The sequence below is a fragment of the Oncorhynchus tshawytscha genome, linkage group LG26 (assembly GCF_018296145.1).
Source record: "Oncorhynchus tshawytscha isolate Ot180627B linkage group LG26, Otsh_v2.0, whole genome shotgun sequence".
Lineage (NCBI taxonomy): Eukaryota > Metazoa > Chordata > Actinopteri > Salmoniformes > Salmonidae > Oncorhynchus > Oncorhynchus tshawytscha.
Window position 1 is genome coordinate 5,919,870 of NC_056454.1, and position 24,779 is coordinate 5,944,648.

Sequence of the window (24,779 nt, forward strand, 5' to 3'; positions counted from 1 at the left end):
AATCTTAAACTTGGACTCATCAGATCAAAGGACAGATTTCCACTGTTCTAATGTCCATTGCTCGTGTTTCTTGGCCCAAGCAAGTCTCTTCTTCTTATTGGTGTCCTTTAGTAGTGGTTTCTTCACAGCAATTCAACCATGAAGGCCTGATTCACGCAGTCTCCGCTGAACAGTTGATGTTGAGATGTGTCTGGTACTTGAACTCTGTGAAGCATTTTTTGGGGCTGCTATCTGAGGTACAGTTAATAATGAGCTTATCCTCTGCAGCAGAGGTAACTCTGGGACTTCCTTTCCTTTGGCGGTCCTCATGAGAGCCAGTTTCATCATTTCGCTTGATGGTTTTTCCAACTACACTTGAAGAAACTTTCCAAGTTCTTGAAATTTTCAAGATTGACTGAACTTCATGTCTTAAAGTAATTATGGATGGACATTTCTCTTTGCTTATTTGAGCTGTTCTCGCCATAATATGGACTTGGTCTTTTACCAAATAGGGCTATCTTCTGTATACCACCGCTACCTTGTCACAACACATCTGACTTTCTCAAACGCAATAAGAAGGAAATAAATTCCACAAATTAACATTTAACAATGCACACCTGATAATTGAAATGCATTCCAGTTGACTACCTCATGAAGCTGGTTGAGAGAATGCCAAGATTGTGCAAAGCTGTCATCAAGGCAAAGGGTGGCTACTTTGAAGAATTTCAAATATAAAATAGATTTTAGTTTAACACTTTTTTGGTTACTACATATTTCCATATGTGTTATTTCATAGTTTTGATGTCTTCACTATTATTCTACAATGTAGAAAATAGTACACATAAGGACAAACCCTTGAATGAGTACTGTAGGTGTGTCCAAACTTTTGACTGGTACTGTATATATTGATTCTTGAAGGATATCATTTATAAATGCCTCATGAGCTCAGTTCAACTGAAATACCCCATCAGAACCCAAAACACAAGCTTGTTTTACTCCAAATGTTTGTATACAATGTAAATGTAAACAAACACTGTATAGCCTCAAAACATTTTTAAAACTATACTTTTGATATCGTGCATGGTCAGTCATTGCATTCATAGCTCTGTCTATCCATTTTGAGTGTAGTTAAATTTCTACAGGCCCATCCCTCAGCTTTTTACTGAAAGACAGGCGAGGTGGCCGCTTTGTTATAGTTTCAATTAAGGATTCTAGCTTTTATTTATGTACTGTATGCCATATCTTTCAAAACAGCAATATTCTATTACAGAATTGATTTAATCAGTTCTATTTAGGTGCTTGTTAAATGTAATCAAGAAAGATAAAACACAAAGCTCAATTGAAATAACACAAACTGCTACTTTTGGGTTTAAGTTGTATGTTCTTTATTATTATTTATAACTGCCATGCCTATCACATGCCATATTCAGAGGTTCCACAGAGCAAAGAAGTTTAAGAGCTGCACCAATTGTGATTACTCAAGCAATCAAATAAACAAACAACCAAACAATCACACAAAAAACAATTGAGTAACATAATGTCTTTATCCCCCCCTGAAAAATCGCACAACAAAGCCGATATTGATTGTCTAGTTTACTAGTTTACTTCTCAACGTACTGGAGGTGTCTTGCTCAGTACTTCTTGGTCTTCATACATCAATAGTTACCCTCTCCCTTTAAATGGTAATACTATCTTCACAATCAATTGAAATACATTCATCCAATAAATCAAACATATCATAATTTTATACAAAACTCTATGACATGACACACAAGCCGCCATAAAAGCAATCTCATACCTGACCATGGAATTCAACTAGAAGAATCCTGCTTAAATACTTAATTCTAAACAAACCCACTGATGCTGTTGATTAAAACTGAAATACAATGTAATGTAAAATCAACTTCATGACACACATCTGCCACATCACTTCATGATTATACCACAATTAATATATAGCATACAGTACCAATAAAAAGTTTGGACACGCCTACTCCTTCGAGGGTTTTTCTTTATTTTTTACATTGTAGAATAATAGTGAAGACTTCAAAACTATTAAATAACACATACAGTGGCTTGTGAAAGTATTCACCCCCCTTGGCATTTTTCCTATTTTGTGATTTTTTGGGGTTTGTATCATTTGATTTCCACAACATGTGTAGCACTTTGAAGATGCAAAATATGATATATTGTGAAACAAACAAGAAATAAGACAAAAAAACAGAACTTGATCGTGCATAACTATTCACCCCCCCTCTCAAAGTCGATACTTTGTAGAGCCAACTTTTGCAGCAATTACAGCTGCACATCTCTTGGGGTATGTCTCTATAAGCTTGGCACATCTAGCCACTGGGATTTTTGCCCATTCTACAAGACAAAACTGCTCCAGCTCCTTCAAGTTGGATGGGTTCCACTGGTGTACAGCAATCTTTAAGTCATACAACATATTCTCAATTGGATTGAGGTCTGGGCTTTGACTAGGCAATTCCAAGACATTTAAATGTTTCCCCATAAACCAGTCAAGTGTTGTTTCAGCAGTATGCTTAGGGTCATTGTCCTGTTGGAAGGTGAACCTCCGTCCCAGTCTCAAATCTCTGGAAGACTGAAGCAGGTTTCCCTCAAGAATTTCCCTGCATTTTGCTCCATCCATCATTCCTTCAATTCTGACCAGTTTCCCAGTCCCTGCCGATGAAAAACATCCCTACAGCATGATGCTGCCACCACTATGCTTCACTTGGGGATGGTGTTCTCGGGGTGATGAGAGGTGTTGGGTTTACGCCAGACATAGCATTTACCTTGATGGCCAAAAAGCTCAATTTTAGTCTCATCTGACCAGTATCTTCCTCCACATGTTTGGGGAGTCTCCCACATGCCTTTTGGCAAACACCAAACATGTTTGATAATTTTTTTCTGGCCACTCTTCCATAAAGCCCAGCTCTGTGGAGTGTACGGCTTAAAGTGGAGCTTTGCAGCTCCTTCAAGGTTATCTTTGGTCTCTTTGTTGGCTCTTTGAATAATGCCCTCCTTGCCTGGTCTGTGAGTTTTGGTGGGCGGCCCTCTCTTGGCAGGTTTGTTCTGGTGCCATATACTTTCCATTCTTAACATAATGGATTTAATGGTGCTCCATGGGATGTTCAAAGTTTCTCATTTTTTTATAACCCAACCCTGATCTGTACTTCTCCACAAGGTTGTACCTGACCTGTTTGAAGAGCTCCTTGGTCTTCATAGTGCTGCTTGCTTGGTGGTGCCCCTTGCTTAGTGGTGTTGCAGACTCTGGGGCCTTTCAACAGGTGTATATATACTGAGATCATGTGACACTTAGATTGCATACAGGTGGACTTTATTTAACTCATAATGTGACTTCTGAAGGTAATTGGTTGCACCAGATCTTATTTAGGGGATTGATAGCACACACCACGTTTCCATTTAATAAAAACATTATTGTTTTAAACAAGTTAAACAAATTCATTTTCATTTCACTTCGCCAATTTGGACTCTTTTGTGTATGTCCATTACATGAAATCCAAATAAAAATCCATTTAAATTACAGGTTGTAATGCAACAAAATAGGAAAAATGCAAATTGGGGTGAATACTTTTGCAAGGCATTGTATGGAATCATGTAGTAACCAAAAAAGTAACTTTTAACTGGTACTCTATCTACACAATAAATATATTTTGTTATATATACTGTTTCAATGTTTGATAACGAAGATAGCAAAACGTATAATCGATTAACAAAATGTTTAAAAAAAAGGTGAAACCTAACAGTTTCATAAATTAACATTTTCTTAATCTGCGTGGATGTGACATGCACCTACATATATTTATTTTCTGAGTAAGTAACCATTTGGCAATATACCCAAAACAAAAATACATTCTTTCTCCAACATCATCCTAATTTAAGTGAGGACCTGCATTATGAATAACTGATGAATAGTCTGCAATCATATGCATTCTTACAGTAAAAAGCTGTGGTTACACATTGCATTAACATGTGGTTGTCGTCATCCAATCAAGATGTCCCAATCAATATCTGATCGAGATTTGTTACGCCTACACATAGGAATAAAATGTCTCTCATCTGCCCACAACGTCAATTCAATATTGTGACCAGATTCCCTGGTCCCGTCCTGTATGCAAATTAATCCAACCTGCCTTGGACCTCCCCTTATGACACAAGCTGTTTAAATCAACAGAAAACAGCATAAGATTATAGTCAATAGTTTTATACTCTCATCATTACAACCGTTGTTTGTTACCCAGCGATATAAGACATAATAGGCTACTGTCCCAATAACCTCGATCTGTCCACAGCCGTAGTAATAAATATTCAGAGAATCTCCCATCCCTGACAGTCACCACACAAACGAGCTAAGTATCTGGATGTGTGTACAATTAATGCACAGTATAAATACAAATGACAGTCCCTAATGCACAGAGTAGAAACAGAAACATGTTAAGTTACAGAGTAACTACCAATTGCATCTCCGAATGGTGCATTGCATTTAACCAAACAGGCCTGGACAGGGTTGATATTTATGCATGGATGTTTACATGCGTTGTCTTTATATTATTTGTAATCGTGTATTGTAAATAACCTTTAGTATAGGCCTAAACATTACCAAATGAAAGAATGTGACATGCTAGGAGAACGATCATGGTTTAGTTTTCTCCAAATCATTGATCAGTGATAATTCACTAATGAAACCTCTAATATGATAAACTATAGCAAAACGAATGGTGAAATTATGAAAATGCATGGATAAAAATGGCAATCGATAAAAAGTGCAAAGGAGCACACATGTAAAGCAAATACTATGGCTTTATAAAAGGAATAAAGCGTCAATCTGAAAGTAGCCTAAAGAATCCTTCGTGTTTGTAGCCTACAGTATATTGTACAGTGGCCTCGTTCATGCTTACAGAAAGCTATGCACCTTTACGCATCAGTTTGGACATCTTCTACACTGTATTTATAGCTCGAAAATGCTCGAAGATAAAATTACACATGTACTAGATGTTAAGAGAAGATACAAGATACTTGGATACAAGAGGTTTAGATAAAACAATTACTAGCTTGTGAGTATTAAAAAGAGAGAGCAGAGGTTTGGAACTTTGAGCTGGCATCCAGCCCTTGAGAAACATGTATCACACCATGAAATACACAAAGAACTATTCTGTTATTGTCTCATTACAAGAACATTCTCTGTAGGGACTCTATGGTGGAGGCAGAGAGGTTGATAATATCTCAAACCATTGCTGGATTTTGTGATTTTATGTCCATTTGTCTGAAAAGCTCAACTCACAACTCATCTCAATAGGTTAGAGGGCCAAGGGGGTTATTCGGGGCTCGATCCTAGGACCTTTCTCATATAGATTAGGCACCTCCTTTCATGCAACAGCTCCTGCCTTCATGCATTTGACATATGAAGCCGTGCTCACTGTGTGACCGGTGTCATGGGAGATGGGGGTATAGGGCTGGTGGGGGACAGGGATGAGCTTTGGTACGACCGAAGGAGGACCTTGTGCTTGGTGGCCACACCCGCCCGCAGCTTCTGCTGCTTGTCCAGGTAGTCCTTGAGGCGTGTGGTGGTAAAGGTGAGGGTTTGCCGCCGCATCCGCATCAGGTAGGCATCCTGGAGCCATGAGTTGTTGTAGCAGTCCTTGATGGAAGGACGGGCCCTGAAACAGAGGTCACTCCCAGGGTCAAGCAGCGCTAACTCAAAATCACAAACTATCCCACAAGGGACTGATAATAAATGCGATACGACAGAAAAATACAAATTCTATCATTCATTCATTACGGGCTATGGCAGCCATTGGCAGCAATGTTGAACGGGTGTAGGTGTGAGGACTTAAATTCCTCAATCTTGCACTATCTATCAATGGCAGAAAAAAATATGTGTATAGATCAAGTTAACAACATCCAATGATTTGTAATTTTTTGGAGTGAGTAAGATGCAGCGCTGAGAAAGTAGTTGTCACCCTACTTTATTGATATGTCAAAGAAAAATAAGAACTTGCCAATGTCAGTGCGGACAGTACATAATATAATTAATTGACCAATTCATCAAAAGAAAACGGCACTTAATTGGTATCAATTATCGCTTACCAAGGGTAACTACAGAGGACCTTTTTAAAAAACAGAGAGGCACTTTGAGACACGTTCTGGTAGAGTTTTCCCACATCAAACTTGGCTGCCAAGATTCTGGCTTCAGTCTCCTGTGGATCATTCTCCATGAAAGGCAACCTGCCGCTCAGCCTGAAAACATTTGAAATGGGTTTGAAATAGGTTTGACAGAGCACTTAAAATAAACAAATTAACACAGTCAATGATTGTGCAACTTGAAAACGATTGAAATGGGTTTAAATTGGTATGACAGAGCACTTGCAATACACAAATTAACACAGTCAAAGATTAATATGTAACAATTTGTGTTTTTAGATGCACTTTAAATAAAGTTAGGTTTTATTCATATAAAGCAGATGTCCAGCTGTAACACTGTGTAGATGGCCGCACTTTATTGTCATTTCCGTTTCAGCTCAGTCAACTCAGGAAATTAAGTGAAAGTGAATGAATTAATTAATTAAATAACACCCTTACAGAACTGTAAAAAGACTATTGACAGTCATGAATGGTATGGTTTGAATGAACTGGGAATTGGCTTGAGTTCAAATGTGTTCAAATGGCATTGGCCCAAAGCCTTGCTCGTACTCACATGATGAAGGTCAACACGCCCACACTCCAAATGTCAGCCGGAGGGCCCACAACATCCCCCTTCAACATCTCGGGAGCTTTAGGGAAAGGTTAGGAAAAATAAAAAAGGTTAGGGAAAGGTTAGGGAGATAACGTCTGGGCATTCAGCTATAGGAGGACACATAAAGGGACACAATTAAGATGTGTTTCCATACCTGGTATTAACATATGATTAATTGATCAAGTATGATTAGATCATTATCTATGTATTGCTCTGTGCATCTATACATGGTATTATAAGCTGACTCTTACTGTCTGTGTCAGCATTGTGCAACAGAGACAGAGCGGTTGACTACAGAACATTTGCTGCACAGAACACATTTTGATATGTTTGAAAATGTTCATATTGCCCAAGTTTACAAGTTTTCACCTTCAATAAATATTCTTATACATAAGGATTTCCTATTATAAATGCTTTATTGCTAAGTTGAATCAGGTACAGTACGTTAGTTATATGCTAAAATAAAAATGTTCACCCCCTGTGTTTCAACCCTCAGGAACGGGTTGAGACGCCGCGATTTAGATAATCCTCACGACTTACACATATACTCCAGAGTTCCAACAGGAGGGCTGAACTTCTTGAGGAAGAGTGGGTCAAAGGTCTGGGCGCTTCCAAAGTCTATGATCTTCACCATGTTCATGTATGTGATGATGATGTTCTCCGGCTTGATGTCTAAGTGGAGGATGCGGCGGTTGTGCAGGTAGTCCAAACCTTGCAGAACCTGAATGATGTAGCCCACCACGTCATCCTCTGAGTACCGGAATCTCGGGGGTGGAGGGACAAGAGGGACAACAAAGGATGAAAGGGTCAATTTAATTTCAATTCTGTCAATTGAGGAAGTTAACTGAAATTCCAAATTCCTGTAATTTGATTTGAATTGAATTTATTTGGGTAAAAAATAATTCCACAAGATGAGAGGATAGCACTTAATTGAAACACTAATTTCCAAAGTGGTCCTCGATGGTAAATTGCTTTTCAATTACATAATTTGATGGAATTGACCCCAACCCTGACCCAGGAACACTATACAGAGCAAAAGCAATCATCAAGTACAAAAATATATAACAGAAATATTCCATTTATTTCCATAAGTTGGTACACCTAAGGATTTGTGCTGTCTGACCTGTCGATAAGGCTGTAGATGAGCTCTTTCCCACTGCAGCACTCTGAGATGAGCACCAGATAGCGGGGCGTGATGTAGGCCTCGTGCAGAGCCATGATCTTATTGTGGTGGAGGTACTTGAGGATGTTGTACTCCTGCAGCACCGTCTGTTTGTTGTCTGTCTCGTAGGGCACGATCTTAGCCATGAACAGGTTGCCTGTGGCGTTCTCCCTACATTCTCGGATCACGCCGAAGCGGCCCCTTTAAGACAAACAAAGAGAAAACAATCTTGAGGTGACACTTTTATTAAAGTCTTCAGGTATTATGTTTTATACGCTGTTATGAGTGTACAAACCTTTAAAATGTATTTTTAATAAGGCTCATAATATATGATGTCTCTCTAAATTTATCAACATTACACCTGACTCAATAGTAATTCTAACTGAATTATAGAAAGGTCCATTTTCAGTGGGATGCATAAAAAATACAATAATTAATAACAATAATATTATGGTAAGACAGTCTTGAGGGAAATGCCGTCTCTAAAATATGAAAGAACTTGATGTCTACACTGTTTCCTTCACAGTCATAACCCCATTCAATGTTATGATCCTGAAATTGCACAATATTGAATAGAAAACTAAAATCTATGCAGCTGTTTGATTGGGTTACTTTCTTGCATAGGTTACACAGTTCATTAAACCACTGTGGGAGCCTAATCCCTGAGCACATCACAGTGGGAGCATTGTGAACATTTCATTTTCTATGCTTCCTTTACCTGGCCTTCTCATCCATGAAGGTGTATGGTTTCTGGGGCACTCCCTGGCGCAGGGTGCTCTCACTAGGTCGTCCACCCAAGGGCGTTCTGCATCCTGACGGCGTCATACGTGTGGGTGTAACCCCACCCTCCCCTACTGGACTCGTGCTGGAAATTAGCATGACTGGGGATGAGATGGCGGGTGTGACGCGTGGTGAGGCAGCCAGTATTGGTACATACATGGGCACAGACAAAATGGGTTTACAGACGGCGGGCAGAGGGGCCACAAGTGGGGGCGGGGTCTTAATCATGGGCGAGACGATATTGACGGGACTCTGGGGTTTGGGAAGAACGATAGGGGGAGTGAGCTTGGTTATGATTGCTGGTTGAGACGGTGTAGGTTTCGTGACGTTGATGTTGAGGGTCTTGGCTTTGGCCGGGGCTGGGGCTTGCTGAGCCGGAAGCAGGCTTTGGATCTCAGGGATGGCCAGGTAGGATGGGACCTCACTAATAATCATGGGGGCGGAAGCAGCGCTGGTTGGGGTCTGAGGGACTATGGGTTTGGAATCAATAGGTTTAGAGGCGGGGATAGTAGCGATAGGCTTGGCCGGTGGTACAGCAGAAGAGGAAGCGGAGGCAGACGGGGTCTCTCTGAATGGGGCAGAAGATGGGGCGGGGTGCACCCCTTTACTAGGCGCAGGCTTCAAGGAGGGGACTGTCATTGTTGACGTTTTGACCACTGGTGCTGCAGGGACTGTCTTCACAACGACTGATCCACTGCATTTTGTTGGCACTGTTGATTCAGAATAGCACTGTTTTTAGTGTCACTTTTTTCCCTCTCGTACAATGATATAAAAAAAAATACTTTTCTATGACACTTTCATATTTGATGGAGAGAATAAGTGTTCACAGGAGTTTGTCAATCTTACATACATACAATGTGATTTTTATCTATTCATATTACTAATAGTTATTCATACTAGAAAGTAGTACATACCTGAAGCGTCCAGGCACTCTACCTCTGAGAGGTTACTGTAGGGTCCTTGGCCTGCCTTGTTCACACACGCCACTCTAAACCTGAAGACGCCCTCTCCTGGCAAGTCAACCACATTGTAGTAGCAGTCAGCCACTCCTGTGGCCACGATGAGCCAGCTACTCTCAGCTGGGGGAGAAAGACCATAGACATATTTTTATGTGTTCATTTTAATATATAATTAAGAAAGACACATTTCAATCATTGTCAGAGAACAAGGCCATGGAAAGAAGTTGAATGAATCATTGAGGTAATACAACTGTGATTGTCTGTCAGTGATTGAACAGAACAGCACTGCAATATTGCTAATGACCACAAGAGGGAAGTAGTGCGTTGGACTACATACATTTGGCGTATGTTACAACTGCATTTGGACAGCATGGCTTTCAAATTATACGAACAAAGTAGTGTGTGAGTGTGGCTGAATCCCAAATCACCCCCTTCCCCCACCCTTCGGCTATACATTTGCGAGTCCACGCGTACCTCCGCCATATACAGAAGTGTCCCAAAGCTGAGACAGTGAAAATGATTGAGGGTGTAGGGGCTAATTAGACTGATAGCTACTTTAGCCAAGCAAGCAAGGCTGCAGGCTCCAGAGGGAAGGGGTATCCCAACACGCTCCGCAATATATTTGGAGTTTGCGCAATTTCATGCAGAGGCGTGCCTAATTATATTTTATGTGCATTTGTTTTTATCGGATTTCAAAGCTTGACACAACACCTCCCAAATGAAATGGTTAACTGTTACAGAGGTTTATATATTGTACATTTATATATTGTATATTGGAATTTGTTCATTTGAATTTCATTTTGGTTTTATTATTTGAATCTGGAACATAAATTGCATCATTCAAGTCACAAACGTGTCCTGAAGTTGATGAGTTTATTGATCTCCTCGCCACTCTCTGAAAGTCTCCCTCTGAGTTTTTTCAGCAACACGTGACAACGGAGGGCCCTCTGAGAGAGTTGGTAGGGGCGAGGGGGTGGTTTGGGTCACCATGACTCACCCTCTGCTTTTCTCTCCAGAGAGTAGGTGCAGGGGGCCATACTGTCTGAGGGCTTCCAGAGGACTAGGGCAGTGTTCTTATAGCGCTGGGGAACCTCAGGAGTCCCAGGACGATTGGGTAAACCTATGAGGGCAGAAAGGTATTATCATCATTGCAACTCAGTCCTATTCAATCCAAATCAATAAATGCGTTATGCCTAATATAATGCCTCAGGTAAAGAAGATTTCCAGTTGCGAGAGAGTTTGTCTAAAGATAGATTCATATCAAGTTGATGGTAATTAATTTGGTATCATCTTGTGAAGTAACAGAATTCAAAAGGAATTTTCGCTAAACTAGAGTAGGTTAGTTGCTGTACTGGTCAAGGGGTCTATCCACACCTAAATAATAGAAAGTGAAACATTGTCATATAGAAAACCAAGAAATAACCATTAAATTATTTTTCTCTGTCTTTTTGTCTTTCTCCACCACCACCCCCCCCCCTCTCTCTCTCTCTCTCACTCACTCACTCACTCACTCACAGAGAGAGAGATTCTCTCTGTCTTGCCTTCTCTGACACGTGTGACTCTAACTCACGAGCGAGGGAGAGGATACAGGAGCTGGAGACCGAAGCTAGAAGGTTTGTTGCCACACACTCATACAGCCCTGCATCCTTCTTTGTGATTGTCATGATCATCAGCAGCTGCCTGCCATCAGGACAGGAGATAATGTTCATTCTGGTGTCAATCTGCAGAGGCTTCTTATCTGAGGAGGAAGAAAAAGGAACACTTTACTTTTTTTTAAACCTTTATTTAACTAGGCAAGTCAGTTAATAAGAACACATTCTTATTTTCAATGACGGCCTAGGAACAGTGGGTTAACTGCCTGTTCAGGGGCAGAAAGACAGATTTGTACCTTGTCAGCTCGGGGGTTTGAACTTGCAAACCTTCCGGTTACCTGCCGCCCCCAGGGTAGCCTTAAAGCCAACAGGTGTAATGCATTATGATGCAGTTATAATATATTGTAAGATTTGTTACACAAAGATTGGAGGCTAGTGATGGATTTTATGTTTAGCTCTTATAATAAGCTTTTACCTTTCATCCAGGAGATGTGTGGATGGGGGCTGCCAGCTGGGAGACAGCTAAGGGTGATGGGATCTCCCTCCAGCAGGGTGTAGTCCCTCAACTTGATGTGGAACACGGGAGGGAAGTCTGGAGGAGAGACAAATTGGGAATGTGATTAACAATTAAGAAAAATAGGCATCATTTCAATCGATTTTAAGCAGTCTTTTGTTTACCTGCCTGCTGTCATCAAATGCTAACTAAGCATGTTTGTACAAACCAACCAATGCAATTCAATATCCCCATGTCTTTAGTACAGCTGGATTTGTTGGCGAGGGATTTCTCTGCCCCTTTCTGTTGGGCACTTTGTGTGATTGAGATTAAGGGATGTTTTGAGAGGCTGATATCTCACCACAGAAAGGGCACAGTCCCATAACTAGCAATGACCTACAAAAATATATAGATTTTGCTTGATAGGTATTTCAGAGATTGCTAGCTAGTCTCTTTCAACAGCTGTGTGTATCAACATGCTGTTCAGATTGATAAGCAAATTTACATTAACAAGCTACTGTGCAGTGCCTTTGGAAAGTAATCAGACCCCTTGACTTTGTCCACATCATTTTCCTCTCATCAATCTACACACAATACCCCATAATGATAAAGCAAAAACTGTTTTTTTTCTTCTAATTTATATAAAATAAAAATACATGGAAATATCACATTTACATAAGGATTAAGCTTTTAAATTATATAAGATACTTGTATGTTCATGAATGTTTAATATTACGAAAATTTATATGAATTGCGCACCCAATATGAATTGCACATCCAATTTCACCGGATGTTGTCGACTGGTGTCCCGCTAGCTGGATACCTATCCCTAATTAATTAAACCACCTTTGACAGTGATTACAGCCTTGAGACTTCTTGGGTATGACACTAAAAGCTTGGCACACCTGTATTTGGGGAGTTTCTCCGATTCTTCTCTGCAGATCCTCTCAAGTTCTGTCAGGTTGGATGGGGAGCATCGCTGCACAGCTATTTTCAGATCTCTCCAGAGGGTTCAAGTCCGGGCTCTGGCTGGGTCACTCAAGTACATTCAGAGACTTGTTCCGAAGTCACTCCTGTATTGTCTTAGCTGTTGGAAGGTGAATATTCACCCCTGTCTGAGGTGCTGAGCACTCTGGAGCAAGTTTTCATCACCTAAAGTCTTTAGGTTCATTTTGGCAATCTCCAAGCAGGCTGTCATGTGCCTTTCACTGAGGAGTGGCGTCCGTCTGGAATCTAGCTCTAGGAAGAGTCTTTGTGGTTCCAAACATCTTCCATTTAAGAATGATGGAGGCCACTGTTTTCTTGGGGACCTTCAATGCTGCAGACATTTTTTGGTACCCTTCCCCAGATCTGTGCCTTGACACAATCATGTCTTGGAGCTCTACAGACAATTTCTTCAAACTAATGCCTTGGTTTTTGCTTGACAAGCACTGTCAACTGTGGGACCTTAGTCAGGTGTGTGCCTTTCCAAATCATGTCCAATCAATTGAACTTACCACAGGTGGACTCCAATCAAGTTGTGGAAACATCTCAAGGATGATCAACGGAAACAAAATGCACCTTAGCTCAATTTTGAGTCTCATTGCAAAGGGTCTGAATACTTAAGTAAATAAGGTATTTCTGTTTTTTGTTTTTTAGTATAGGAAATTAGTATAGGAAATTAGTATAAGGGTGTAATGTAACAAAATGTGGGAAAAGTCAAGGGGTCTGAAAACCTTCCGAAGGCACTGTATATACAATCTTGAACAAATGCACCTCAATAGCTAGCTTGATTATCTAACTGTGACTGATTTACCATTAGCTAATTTGGTATTGTAGCAGTTATTCTCCACGCCTCCAAATTCAATTTGTAGAAGGGAGGACTATGGCTAATTAGCTGACTTGATAGATGGATAATGTTGCTACAACTAGCCATGTGAGCTTATATTAACCTAGCTAATTAACTACATTGACACATTGACAACAGGCAGTACTCATACTCAGGGGGAGGAGTTCAGTGGTGTTGTTGCTTGCTTGGGCCAATGCAATACTACAGAAATCAGGAAAGTTCAAATCAAATGAATTGCACTGCATAATCAATTTCAGACACTTAGGGATGATTTTGGTTTGATATTTAACATATGCTAATTTGGGGGACATTGACAGGTATTGTTTTTTGGACACAATTGCTAAAGTTAGCATTTAGCGACAGCAGCCAGGTAAACAAAACCAAGGCATCATCATGGATTGCTGTTTCTCCTTGTCCACTGACTGCTGACTGCTTACAGGGTAAGGAAACCAATATTAAATATTTTCATTTGGAATAATTTCAAGAAATTAAGGGCTTTAAGGATTACCAGATGCCAGTCTGGTGTACAAGCAGGAGCTTAGGGTGTCATTCTCTCTGGCAATAGCCGTGGGGATGTGAGACTCCGATACCATCTTGCCCTTCTTGCTAGCTCTGGTTAGGCCCCAACGGTCCCATCGGGACCTCCTTCCTACCTCTGCCCCTGCTGGAGGGAACAAATATAACTCAAACTGAAATCAACAGAAATAGTAACGAAGAAAAAAGGTGAGCTTAGCACACAAAGTGAAGCCTCTATTGGAAGTTTGTTATTTTTTTTCTTGTATGTCATCTCAGTATGTAAGAACAAAGGTTTGCTTGAGGAAGGGTGTGGGAAGGTTTGCATAATTCTAAAACAAAAATGTGTTTTGAGTCTCTTACATTTACCAGTTCTCAAATGAACCTGCATCCTTAAAATGGGATTCAAGCACCACATAATAGTGACATTGTGTCTGTGCGGTGAAAATGCACCTTTTCATTGTTAAAATTACATTTAGTCTAATTCTAAGTAATCATCTTGAAAGTAACACATATGACCTTTTCAGGTGCAGGGGGAACATGTTAATTCAAAATAAATGTTATTTCTATATTTGATTGAACATTTTCAAGGTGAAGAAGTCTCGTACCCTTGGATGCTCTCTCCGACTTGATGCTGAACATAGATTCCATGGACTCTGAGGAGGTTCCGGTGCCTGACTGAGAAGCCAGCTGGTTTTGAGGGATACCGGATCCAGCCATACTCTTTAGGATACGTCCCTCAGAAGTCGACCTGTGCAGAATGGAGAACAGGGGTGTCTTCTTGCTCTCTGGCTTGTTGGATTCCTTTTCCTCGGACGCTATCCTTCGCTCCTCCGAGGCGCTGCGGATCCTCCTGGATATCCTGGACACCGTCGATTCGATCTTCCGACGCATGGCCATAACCGGTGACTCGTTGGGCTTTTCCGGCTCCTTGTCCTCCTGCTCCACCTCGGCTTCTATTCCCCCATCCATCCTCATCGTCTCCACCTCCTTCCTCTCCTGGGAATGGGATCCTCTTCGGCTGCGGAGAGCCCAGGAGAGCCGGCGCCTGGGAGTCACTGGTTCTTCCTCCTTGGGCTTTTCTTCCTTGCTTTCGGTTGAAGGAGTCCTCTTGAGATGCATGGAAAGCCTTCTCATAAAGCCTTCGTCCTTCTGGGTCTCACAGAGATCCTGCACCGACTTAGATTTCTCCTCCAGTCTCCTGGGGACAAACACAAACGGCGCTCCAATGGGCCGAGGGCGGTATACATCTTCGCCTGACTTGGCAGAGTCCAAAGAGGCTACTGGTTTATTCTCAGGCTTTGACCAGTTGAGAAGCTGCAGGCCTCGCGTTAGAGAATACTCACGCTTTTTGAAGCGGGCCTCAAATACTTCCTCAGAGGCAATGCCGTAGAGGATTTGTCCCACTGGCAAGAGCTCAGACTGGGGTGTAGTGCATGGGGAAACCTTGGGTGGACTCGGTTCCTTGGGCTCGGGGGATGCCACCCTTGAATAGACTGCAGGCTGTTCCCCTGGTGTGGATAGCAGAGTGACTGGCTTTGTTGGGCCCGGGACAGATGTAGGTGTGTTTATAAATGTTGGTGCTAGAAATGGGGCTTGCACAGGGACTGGAACAACCACAGGGGTGGAGTCTGCTAACGGGGGGCTAACTAGGGGCTGAAGCAAGGGGACCATGATGGTCTGCATTATACTAGTGTACGCAGAGGTCCTACCATCTGGGAGCACAGTTAGGGCAGGTGGAGAGGGAGTCATAACATGTGCTGGTGCCCTTGAAGATGCTGGTGCTGGCGTGACCCTATTAGAACTTGTAGTAATGACCATCTTAGAAGATTTCACTTGTGCCTTCAGTTCCTTTTCTACTTTTTTTACTTCTTTTTGTACTTCTTTGTGTACTTCTTCAACTTCCCTAGCTTTTTCTTCAACAACAGGAACAGTCTCATTTTCCTCAATCTCTTCTTTATCTTTCTTCATTTGTTCCTCTAATTTAAGAACCCTCACAGGAGGGCTATACTCCCTCCAAGGAGGGATAGGCTCCCTCGGGTCCGTGTACTCTGGTTCCATCATCGTTTTTTCATGAATGGACTTCTCAGTCTTCATCTCCTTGTCTATTGATGAGTCCTCTTCCTCCATCTTAGTTTTTGTCTCATGTTCCCTAGGCACTGAGCTTGGTGTGGGAAGTTTAGGGGTAGGTTCCATGAGAGTCACGGGACAGGAGTCATTATTGAATGGCTCAGTGAGAGCAGACATGGATATGGCCTCCTTTAGCCTTCGCTCCTCTATCTGAGCCAGTGGGATTTCCAGTGGTACCCCGGTGCGTCGGTGCAGGGGAACGGGCTCTGCATCATCTCCTTGACTGAAGGAGGCGCTCTTGCGAAGGAATTTGGGTTTGAGCACATCCACTCTGGGCTCGTCGCTTGAGACTGCCTTGGTTAATGGAGGAACCCATAAGCGGGTAGTGCGCGAGTAGCACTCCAGCAACGACGACCGCCACTTTCCATCATCCATACCCAGTGTCTCCAGCAGGGGTCCTCGCAGGCCGCTCATTTTCTTGTACACAGAGCCACCTCGGAGCAACCTCTGCCTCATCAGCTCCAGTTTGTGAGCATAGTCCTCTTGACTCAGAGGACCTGGACTCACGCTCCTCCTAGGGAACTCCATGGATACCGCCTTTCTGAGGACTTGTCCGCCTTTTTCAGTGATTTCGTCATCTGCTCTATCTTCTGGAACGATGTGGAGTAGCAGCGCACTGTCAGCAGAGCCCCCTCTATGCAGCTGCCCCCTTCTGGGTCCACCCTCTTGCTTGTCCAACTCCAAGCTCGAGCCTCTGCACAAGGGCCTTCTAGCATTCTCAGATACTTGCGCCAAGTCTGCCAACTCCTCATCCAAGGACCCCTTGTCATTTTCTTGCGTCAACCTCTTCCTGGCGCGCCCCCTACCTGTGGAATCTCCAGCCTCTTTCTCTTTCCCCATGGATTCACACTCCATCGCCTCTTGGCCATGGGTGACTGCTGACCCTGAACTTTCAATAGTGCCATTTGACCGTCCTTTGCCTTCCTGGATCTCGTTTAGAGACATTCTTGATCCGGAGAACTCCATACTGAGTGGCATTGGAATGAAGGGCAGCCTGTCAATATCTTCGTCGGAGTCAGAGGACGATGATGGTGGGGGTGAGCCCTCTTTGAGATGTCTGGGAACAGCGATGGAGATGTGGCTGGATGAGTCATTCAGCAACTCAGTGATTGACCTCATGACCATTTTGGATTTGTAGCTGATAAGGGACCGCTGCAAAAGATGGACATAACCAAATATAAGGTGGAAGGAGATACAATTAAATAAAAAAAAGCTTTGATGACAAACCTGCCACTTTTGGCGAGCCACAAACTTCTTGAGGGTCTCTGTGCTTATTGCCTTCCCCTTGGTAAGGGTCTGTATGAAAAAAATAGATTAACATGTGTAATTTTGAAATTGCTCAATATCTTACCAAATTACTACATGACCAAAAGTATGTGGACACCTGCTCGTCGAACAACTCATTCCAAAATCATGGACATTACTATGGAGTTGGTCACCCCTTTGCTGCTAAAACAGCCTCCACTCCTCTAGGAAGGCTGTCCACTAGATGTTGGAACATTGCTGTGGGGACTTGCTTCCATTCGGCCACAAAAGCATTAGTGAGGTCTGGCACTGATATTGGGAGATTAGGCCTGGCTCACAGTCGCCGTTCCAATTCATCCCAAAGGTGTTTGATGGGGTTGAGGTCAGGGCTCTGTGCAGGCCAGTGAAGTTGTTCCACACCGATCTTGAAATACCATTTCTGCTTGGACATCGCTTTGTGCATGGGGGGCATTGTCATGCTGAAACAGGAAAGGGCCTTACCTAAACTGTTGCCGCAAAGTTGGAAGCACATAATCATCTAGAATGTTAGTGTATGCTGTAGCATTAAGTTTTCCCTTTACTGGAACTAAAGGGCCTGATCATGTTTTCCGAAACATGAAAAATAGCCCCAGACCATTATTCCTCCTCCACCAAACTTTACAGTTGGCACTATACATTCAGGGCAGGTGGCGTTCTCCTGGCATCTGCCAAACCCAGATTCATCCGTCGGACTGCCAGATGGTGAAGCGTGATTCATCACTCCAGAGAACGCAGAGAATGTTTCAACTGCTCCAGAGTCCAATGGTGGTGAGCTTTACACCACCTCAGCAGACACTTGGCATTGTGCATGGTAATCTTAGACTTGTGTGAAGCTGCTCTGCTATGGAAACCCATTTCATGAAGCTCCTGACAAACAGTTACTGTGCTAACGTTGCTTCCAGAGGCAGTTTGGAACTCGGTAGTGTGTGTTGAAACTGAGGAAAGACAGCAGCCTGCGGCCCCATTCTGTGAGCTTGTAGGGCCTACCACTTCGCGGCTGAGCCGTTGTTGCTCCTAGACATTTCCACTTCACAATAACAGCACTTACAGTTGACCGGGACAGCTCTAGCAGGGCAGAAATTTTACGATCTGACTTGTTAGAAAGTTGACATCCTATGACGGTGCCACGTTGAAAGTCACTGAGTTCTTCAGTAAGGCTATTCTACTACCAATGTTTGTCTATGGAGATTGCAATGCTGTGTGCTCAATTTTATACACCTGTCAGCAACGGGTGTGGCTGATATAGCCACTAATTTGAAGGGATGTCCACATACGTTTGTATATATAGTGTATATGATGATGCATCTCTAGTCAGAACAGATCCCTGAAGTAATTGTGTGTTGTGCGTCACATATGAGTCAAAGTTTACATGTCTCACCTTGAACCATGGATGACGGAGACCCTCTTCTGTATCAGGCCTCCTAAAGGGATGGCATGATTCCATTTACATTTGATTTCTAGTGAGGGTGAAGAAGCCCACAAATGTATAAGAACTAAAGAAACGTGAATCTAGAAGAGACACATCCTATCTTGACAACTGCAACTTAAATTGTCTTGAACTTGTATTCAATCAAACGCATGATTTACCTGAAATTTGAACTAGCACATGGACATCTCAAGTTTTGGCCTTAACTTGTTAAAATCTATAGTTGCCACTCACAGTCTGTCTGCCACCAGCAGTTTGATGATGAATCCCTTGGCTTCTCGGCACAGGTCAGTGAACATACTCTCCTCAAAGGCCACATTGTAGTTCCTGATGTTGAGCACGGATCTGTGGTCATTCTCTCCAGCAAACGGAGACACTCCAGTCAGGCTGAAATGCAGAAACACTTGTGAACATCTCTTCCTCATGCTAATTGTTCACTGATTTCTAGAGCCACGTTCCAATATTACTGCAGGTCGATGGCATGTCTGATAGGGTCTCTCTCATAGCAATACAAATAGGAATCAACAGCTACATATGTGGTGTTAATTTATCCCATTGGCTTGTAAAGTGTGCATATGCATAAATCCATGCTTAATAACCTCTAGTGACACCCCATCCCTGATCCGGGAGTGTAATCATCGACTGACACGAATTAGCATAACGCAACGGACATACATATTACTAGAAAATATTCCTATTCATGAAAAGCACAAGTGAAATATATTGAGACACAGCTTAGCCTTTTGTTAATCACCCTGTCATCTCAGATTTTCAAAATATGCTTTACAGCCAAAGCAAGACAAGCATTTGTGTAAGTTTATCGATAGCCTAGCATAGCATTATGTCCAGCTAGCAGCAGGTAATTTGGTCACGAAAATCAGAAAAGGAATCAAATTAAATAGTTTTCCTTTGATGAGCTTCGGATGTTTTCATTCACAAGACTCCCAGTTAGATAGCCAATGTTCCTTTTTTCCCAAAATATTATTTTTGTAGGCGAAATAGCTCTGTTTGTTCTTCATGTTTGGCTGAGAAATCGACCGGAAATTGCGGTCACGACAACACCGAAAAATATTCAGAATTAGCTCCATAATATCGACAGAAACATGGCAAACGTTGTTTATAATCAATCCTCAAGGTTGTTTTCAAATATCTATTCGATAATATATCCTCTGGGAAAATTGTTTTTTAGTAGGTCCGATTGGAAAAATGGCTACCTCTGTATTTTACCTAAGAATCACTCTGAGAGCCATCAGGTGACCACTTACACAATGTAGCCGCTTACGGGTATTCTTCAACATAAAGGCATAAAACTACGTCACAATGCTGTAGACACCTTGGGGAATACGTAGAAAAAGTAATCTGGTTGATAGCCCATTCACTGCTGAATAGGGACGCATTGGAACGCAGAGCTTTCAAAACATGAGGCACTTCCGGATTCGATTTTTCTCAGGCTTTTGGCTGCAATATCAGTTCTGTTATACTCACAGACAATATTTTTACAGTTATGGAAACTTTAGAGTGTTTTCTATCCTAAGCTGTCAATTATATGCATATTCTAGCATCTTGTCCTGACAAAATATCCCGTTTACTTTGGGAACGTTATTTTTCCAAAAATGAAAATATTCCCCCCTAGTCACAAGAGGTTTTAAGTTGTAATTAATAATCTTATGGGATCACACCAAATGTAAGACACATTTAACGTGTACCTACCACAGATATGTAATGACTCCAATCGGCCTGGAAGAAAAAGCAGAGAATTAGAGAGGATCCATTTGTGATATGTATCAAGTTTTTAACACTTTCATGGCCTTCAGCATTTTTACCAGATGTCAGTTGCCTTGGACACAGGAGTTTGGTTGACAATTTCTGGGGCAACAAATTCTGGTGTGCCGTATTTGCAGTACTGAGCCTCGTCGGGTGTGAGCTCTATGGCGTTTCCGAAATCACAGATGCGGATATGATCACCATGGTGGTCTGCCATGAGGATGTTATCAGGCTAGGGGGAAACCCAAAAGATGAGGTCAGAGTTCAGAATAAAGATCATCATATTGACAAATTACTGCATTCAGGGGTATATATTCCTTGTTTAAACGGACACCTGCAAAACAAAAAAAACACAGTACTAACCAGAATCCCTCTCGTGACATATCTTTAAATCTCTCTTTTCAGTGAAGATGTGTTTACCTTGATATCCAGATGGATGATGTTTTGATGGTGAAGGTAATCCACACCCTCCAGCAACTGTCTCATGCAGGAGCGGATCTACAGGTATACCAAGCATAGGTACAGTCAGGTCCATAAATATTTGGACAATGACCAAGTTATTATTTTAGCTCTCTACCACAGCATATTGGAGTTGAAATTAAATTTAAAAAAGTGCATACTTTCAGCTTTAATTTGAGGGTATTTACATCCAAATCAGATGAACAGTGTAGGAATTACAACACTTTTTTTTATAACTGAACCCCCCCTCTTTTTAAGGTACCAAAAGTAATTGTACAATTGGCTTCTCAGCTGTTCCATGACCAGGTATGTGTTATTCCCTTATTAGTTCATTTACAAGTAAGCAGATTTGGAATCGGTCTAGAGTTGATTTCAAGTGTGGCATTTGCATTTGGAATTGGTTGCTGTTAACCCCCAATATGAAGAAGTCCAAAGAGCTGTCACTGCAAGTGAAGCAAGCCATCATTAGGCTGAAAAATCCAAATAAACCCATCAGAGAGATTGCAAAAATATTAGGTGTGGCCAAATCAACTACTTGGTACATTCCTAAAAAGAAAGAATGCACTGATGAGCTCAGGAGCACCAAAAAGCCTGGAAGGCCACGGAAAACAACTGTAGTGGACGACAGAAGAACTCTTTCCCTGGTGAAGAAAAACTCCTCCACAACAGTTGGCCAGATCAAGAACACCCTCCAGGCGGTACGTGTCTCTGTGTCAAAGTCAACAATCAAAAGAATAATTCACCAGAGTAAATACATAGGGTTTACCACAAGATTTAAACCATTGTGAAGCCTCAAAAACAGGAAGACCAGATTAGAGTTTGCCAAAGAACATCTTAGAAAGCCTGTAGAGTTCTAGAACAACATCCTATGGACAAATGAGACAAAGATCAACTTGTACCAGGATGATGGAAAGAGAAGAGTATGGAGAAGGGAAGGAACTGCTCATCTGTGAAACATGGTAGAGGTAGTGTTATGGCGTGGGCATGTATGGCTGCCAATGGAACTGGTTCCCTTGTATTTATTGATGATGTGACTGCTGACAAAAACATCAGGATGAATTCTGAAGTGTTAAGGGCTATAGTATCTGCTCAGATTCAGTCAAATGCTTCAAAACTCATTGGACGGTGCCTCACAGTGCAGATGGACAATGACCCGAAGCATACTGCGAAAGCAACCCAATACTTTCTTAAGGCAAAGAAGTGGAATGTTCTGCAATGGCCAAGTCAGTCACCTGAACTGAATCCAATTGAGCATGCATTTTACTTGTTGAAGGCTAAATACCCCAAGAACAAGCAGGAACTGAAGACAGCTGCAGTAAATTGTATAAAAATTGTTGTAATTCCTACATGGTTCATACAATCATTTTGACAAAACCCTTAAATTAAAGATGGAAATCCACACTTAAAACACATCTTGATTGTTTCCTTTCAAATCCATTGTGGTGGCGTACAGAGCCAAGGTGATGCAAATTGTGTCACATTCCACTTATGGACCTGGCTGTATTACAGTCATTACTCTATGGTACATGTTATAAAGATACGATGGGAGACACAAATTCTTATACAATAAGAGACACGGGGTGGTTTGGTCATATCAAGTTTTACCCAAAGTCACATTTACTCCTGTAAAAGTGTGTGGATTTACTTGGTTTTCTTTGTGTCTGCTTAGAGAATAATTCTAGGGGCCAGGTTGGTTGCTACAGGCAAGAGTTCAATGATCTTTCAATAGAGGTCACTGTTCTCATGACCTCATAATGAAGTCCTTTACCGGGAAAAAAAACATATTCTGGCAAACAGTTGTGGCAAATCTTTAGGCAATTTGCCGCAAGCTTATATTTTCGCAGGCAAATACATTTTGTGGCAAACTGTTGAGGCAAATTTGTGGTGACTTGTGAAGTTCTGGCAAAAAAATCTGGGAAACGTGTGGCAAACATTCTACTGCTTGCTGCATATTTGCTGCAAACTCATTATGAATATGCAATGTAATATAACTTTAAATTAACTTTTCACAGAGAAAACTAAACATACTAAATGTATTAAATATTCTAAACAACATGTATTCAATGTCTTAAGAGATAAAAAAATAAATCCAATATAACTTGAAATAATCAGCATGCTAATGAAAAAAAGAGCAAAGACTGAATATTTCATAAATAAATAGTTTTAATCTTCTTATGTAGCTACAACATTTACATGAGAGAAATGTGAAAACTACAGGGATGTCAACTACACAATTTACTTGAGCCAAGCGATAACTGAGCAATGAGCTTTCAACCAATGGATGTTTAAAAAATAATTAACAAAATTGAAATAATTTAAAACAACAAAAACTAAATCAAACCCAGTTCAGAACTATTGCCTTTTTGAGTGAACTTTGGAGCTGGCGGCCCTGTGGAAGTCCTTTGTCCAAAGCTTGTTGAATGCATGCACTGAAACAATCAGAAAACACAAAACAAAAACAATATTAGGATACTGAAAGCAATTACTGAAAACATTTTCTATTTTTAAATGGTAGTCTTTGGAAAAACGGGGTCAGCTGTTACAAAGTTGCCTTGATGTTGCTATGCTTCTCATTAAAACTGGTATTCTCTATTTTCATCAGCAAGGAAACAATGTTTCTGCCTTGTATAAATGCTATATAAACAAAAGATTCAGCTAGAATAAACTGGAACTTAGGCCTTTTAAATCTACCAGAGTATAAAAGATTTGCACAATTGATTCAAACGAATCATCTAATTATGATATTCAATCTAGACCATTGTCTACTATTTGTCTCTTCTTCCTGACTCAGGTGTATAAGGCTTGGGTGGAATAAAAGCAACATAAAATTGAGTTGTGCCTAATATGGCAATTTGTATTATTGTTCCAAAATGAAGTATTGTTAACTTACATCTAAAAGCCAGGCATGCAAAAAGCCTTGACCAGCTGCACATATATTTCTCTGTCCCCAGTTTGATTGAACATATATTTCTCTGTCCTCAGTTATCGCTTGGCTCAATCTGTATTTTTGACTAGTAACTGATTTCTTCTAGAAATAATGAGGTAAGAGACAACACAGGATCAAGATGAGCTAGCTACTTGTTTGAAGAAATGAAAGATCTAATTGTTACAAAGAATGAATGTATGGGCTACATTCATGAGAATAATACATGCATTTATCTTTGTGAGCTATACTCTGCCTATACTCGGCCGTCTCAGGATGGTAAATTGGTGGTTGAAGATATCCCTCTAGGGGTGTGGGGGCTGTGCTTTTGCAAAGTGGGTGGGGTTATATTCTGCCTGTTTGCCCTGTCCGGGGGTATCGTTGGATGGGGCCACAGTGTATCCCGACCCCTCCTGTCTCAGCCTCCAGTAATTATGCTGCAGTAGTTTATGTGTCGGGGGGGTAGGGTCTGTCTGTTATATCGGAGTATTTCTCCTGTCTTATCCGGTGTCCTGTGTGAATTTAAGTATGCTTTCTCTAATTCTCTCTCTATCTTTCTTTATTTCTCTCTTTCTTTCTTTCTTTATTTCTCTCTTTCTTTCTTTTTCTTTCTTTCTTTCTTTCTTTCTCTCTCTCGGAGGACCTGAGCTCTAGGACCATGCCTCAGGAGTACCTGGCCTGATGACTCCTTGCTGTCCCCAGTTCACCTGGCCGTGCTGCTGCTCCAGTT

General features: G+C 41.5%; 1 protein-coding gene across 1 annotated transcript in view; it reads right to left on the minus strand.

Annotated features, from left to right (window-relative positions):
* Window positions 1-3,598: 3,598 nt before the first annotated feature.
* The window catches only part of LOC112224984 (striated muscle preferentially expressed protein kinase-like), a 136,790-nt gene continuing 115,609 nt past the window's right edge, over window positions 3,599-24,779 (minus strand). Inside the window, exons 27-44 of the mRNA XM_042306934.1 lie at window positions 21,088-21,165; window positions 20,727-20,899; window positions 20,614-20,640; window positions 19,138-19,290; window positions 18,856-18,898; window positions 17,421-17,489; window positions 14,672-17,345; window positions 14,059-14,214; window positions 11,705-11,821; window positions 11,208-11,375; window positions 10,625-10,757; window positions 9,593-9,747; window positions 8,617-9,388; window positions 7,860-8,099; window positions 7,277-7,500; window positions 6,698-6,773; window positions 6,091-6,240; window positions 3,599-5,660 (exon numbers count right to left, since the gene is read on the minus strand). Of these exons, the coding sequence (XP_042162868.1) occupies window positions 5,417-5,660; window positions 6,091-6,240; window positions 6,698-6,773; window positions 7,277-7,500; window positions 7,860-8,099; window positions 8,617-9,388; window positions 9,593-9,747; window positions 10,625-10,757; window positions 11,208-11,375; window positions 11,705-11,821; window positions 14,059-14,214; window positions 14,672-17,345; window positions 17,421-17,489; window positions 18,856-18,898; window positions 19,138-19,290; window positions 20,614-20,640; window positions 20,727-20,899; window positions 21,088-21,165 (5,652 nt within the window). The 3' untranslated portion in view covers window positions 3,599-5,416. The remainder of the gene's footprint in view (window positions 5,661-6,090; window positions 6,241-6,697; window positions 6,774-7,276; window positions 7,501-7,859; window positions 8,100-8,616; window positions 9,389-9,592; window positions 9,748-10,624; window positions 10,758-11,207; window positions 11,376-11,704; window positions 11,822-14,058; window positions 14,215-14,671; window positions 17,346-17,420; window positions 17,490-18,855; window positions 18,899-19,137; window positions 19,291-20,613; window positions 20,641-20,726; window positions 20,900-21,087; window positions 21,166-24,779) is intronic.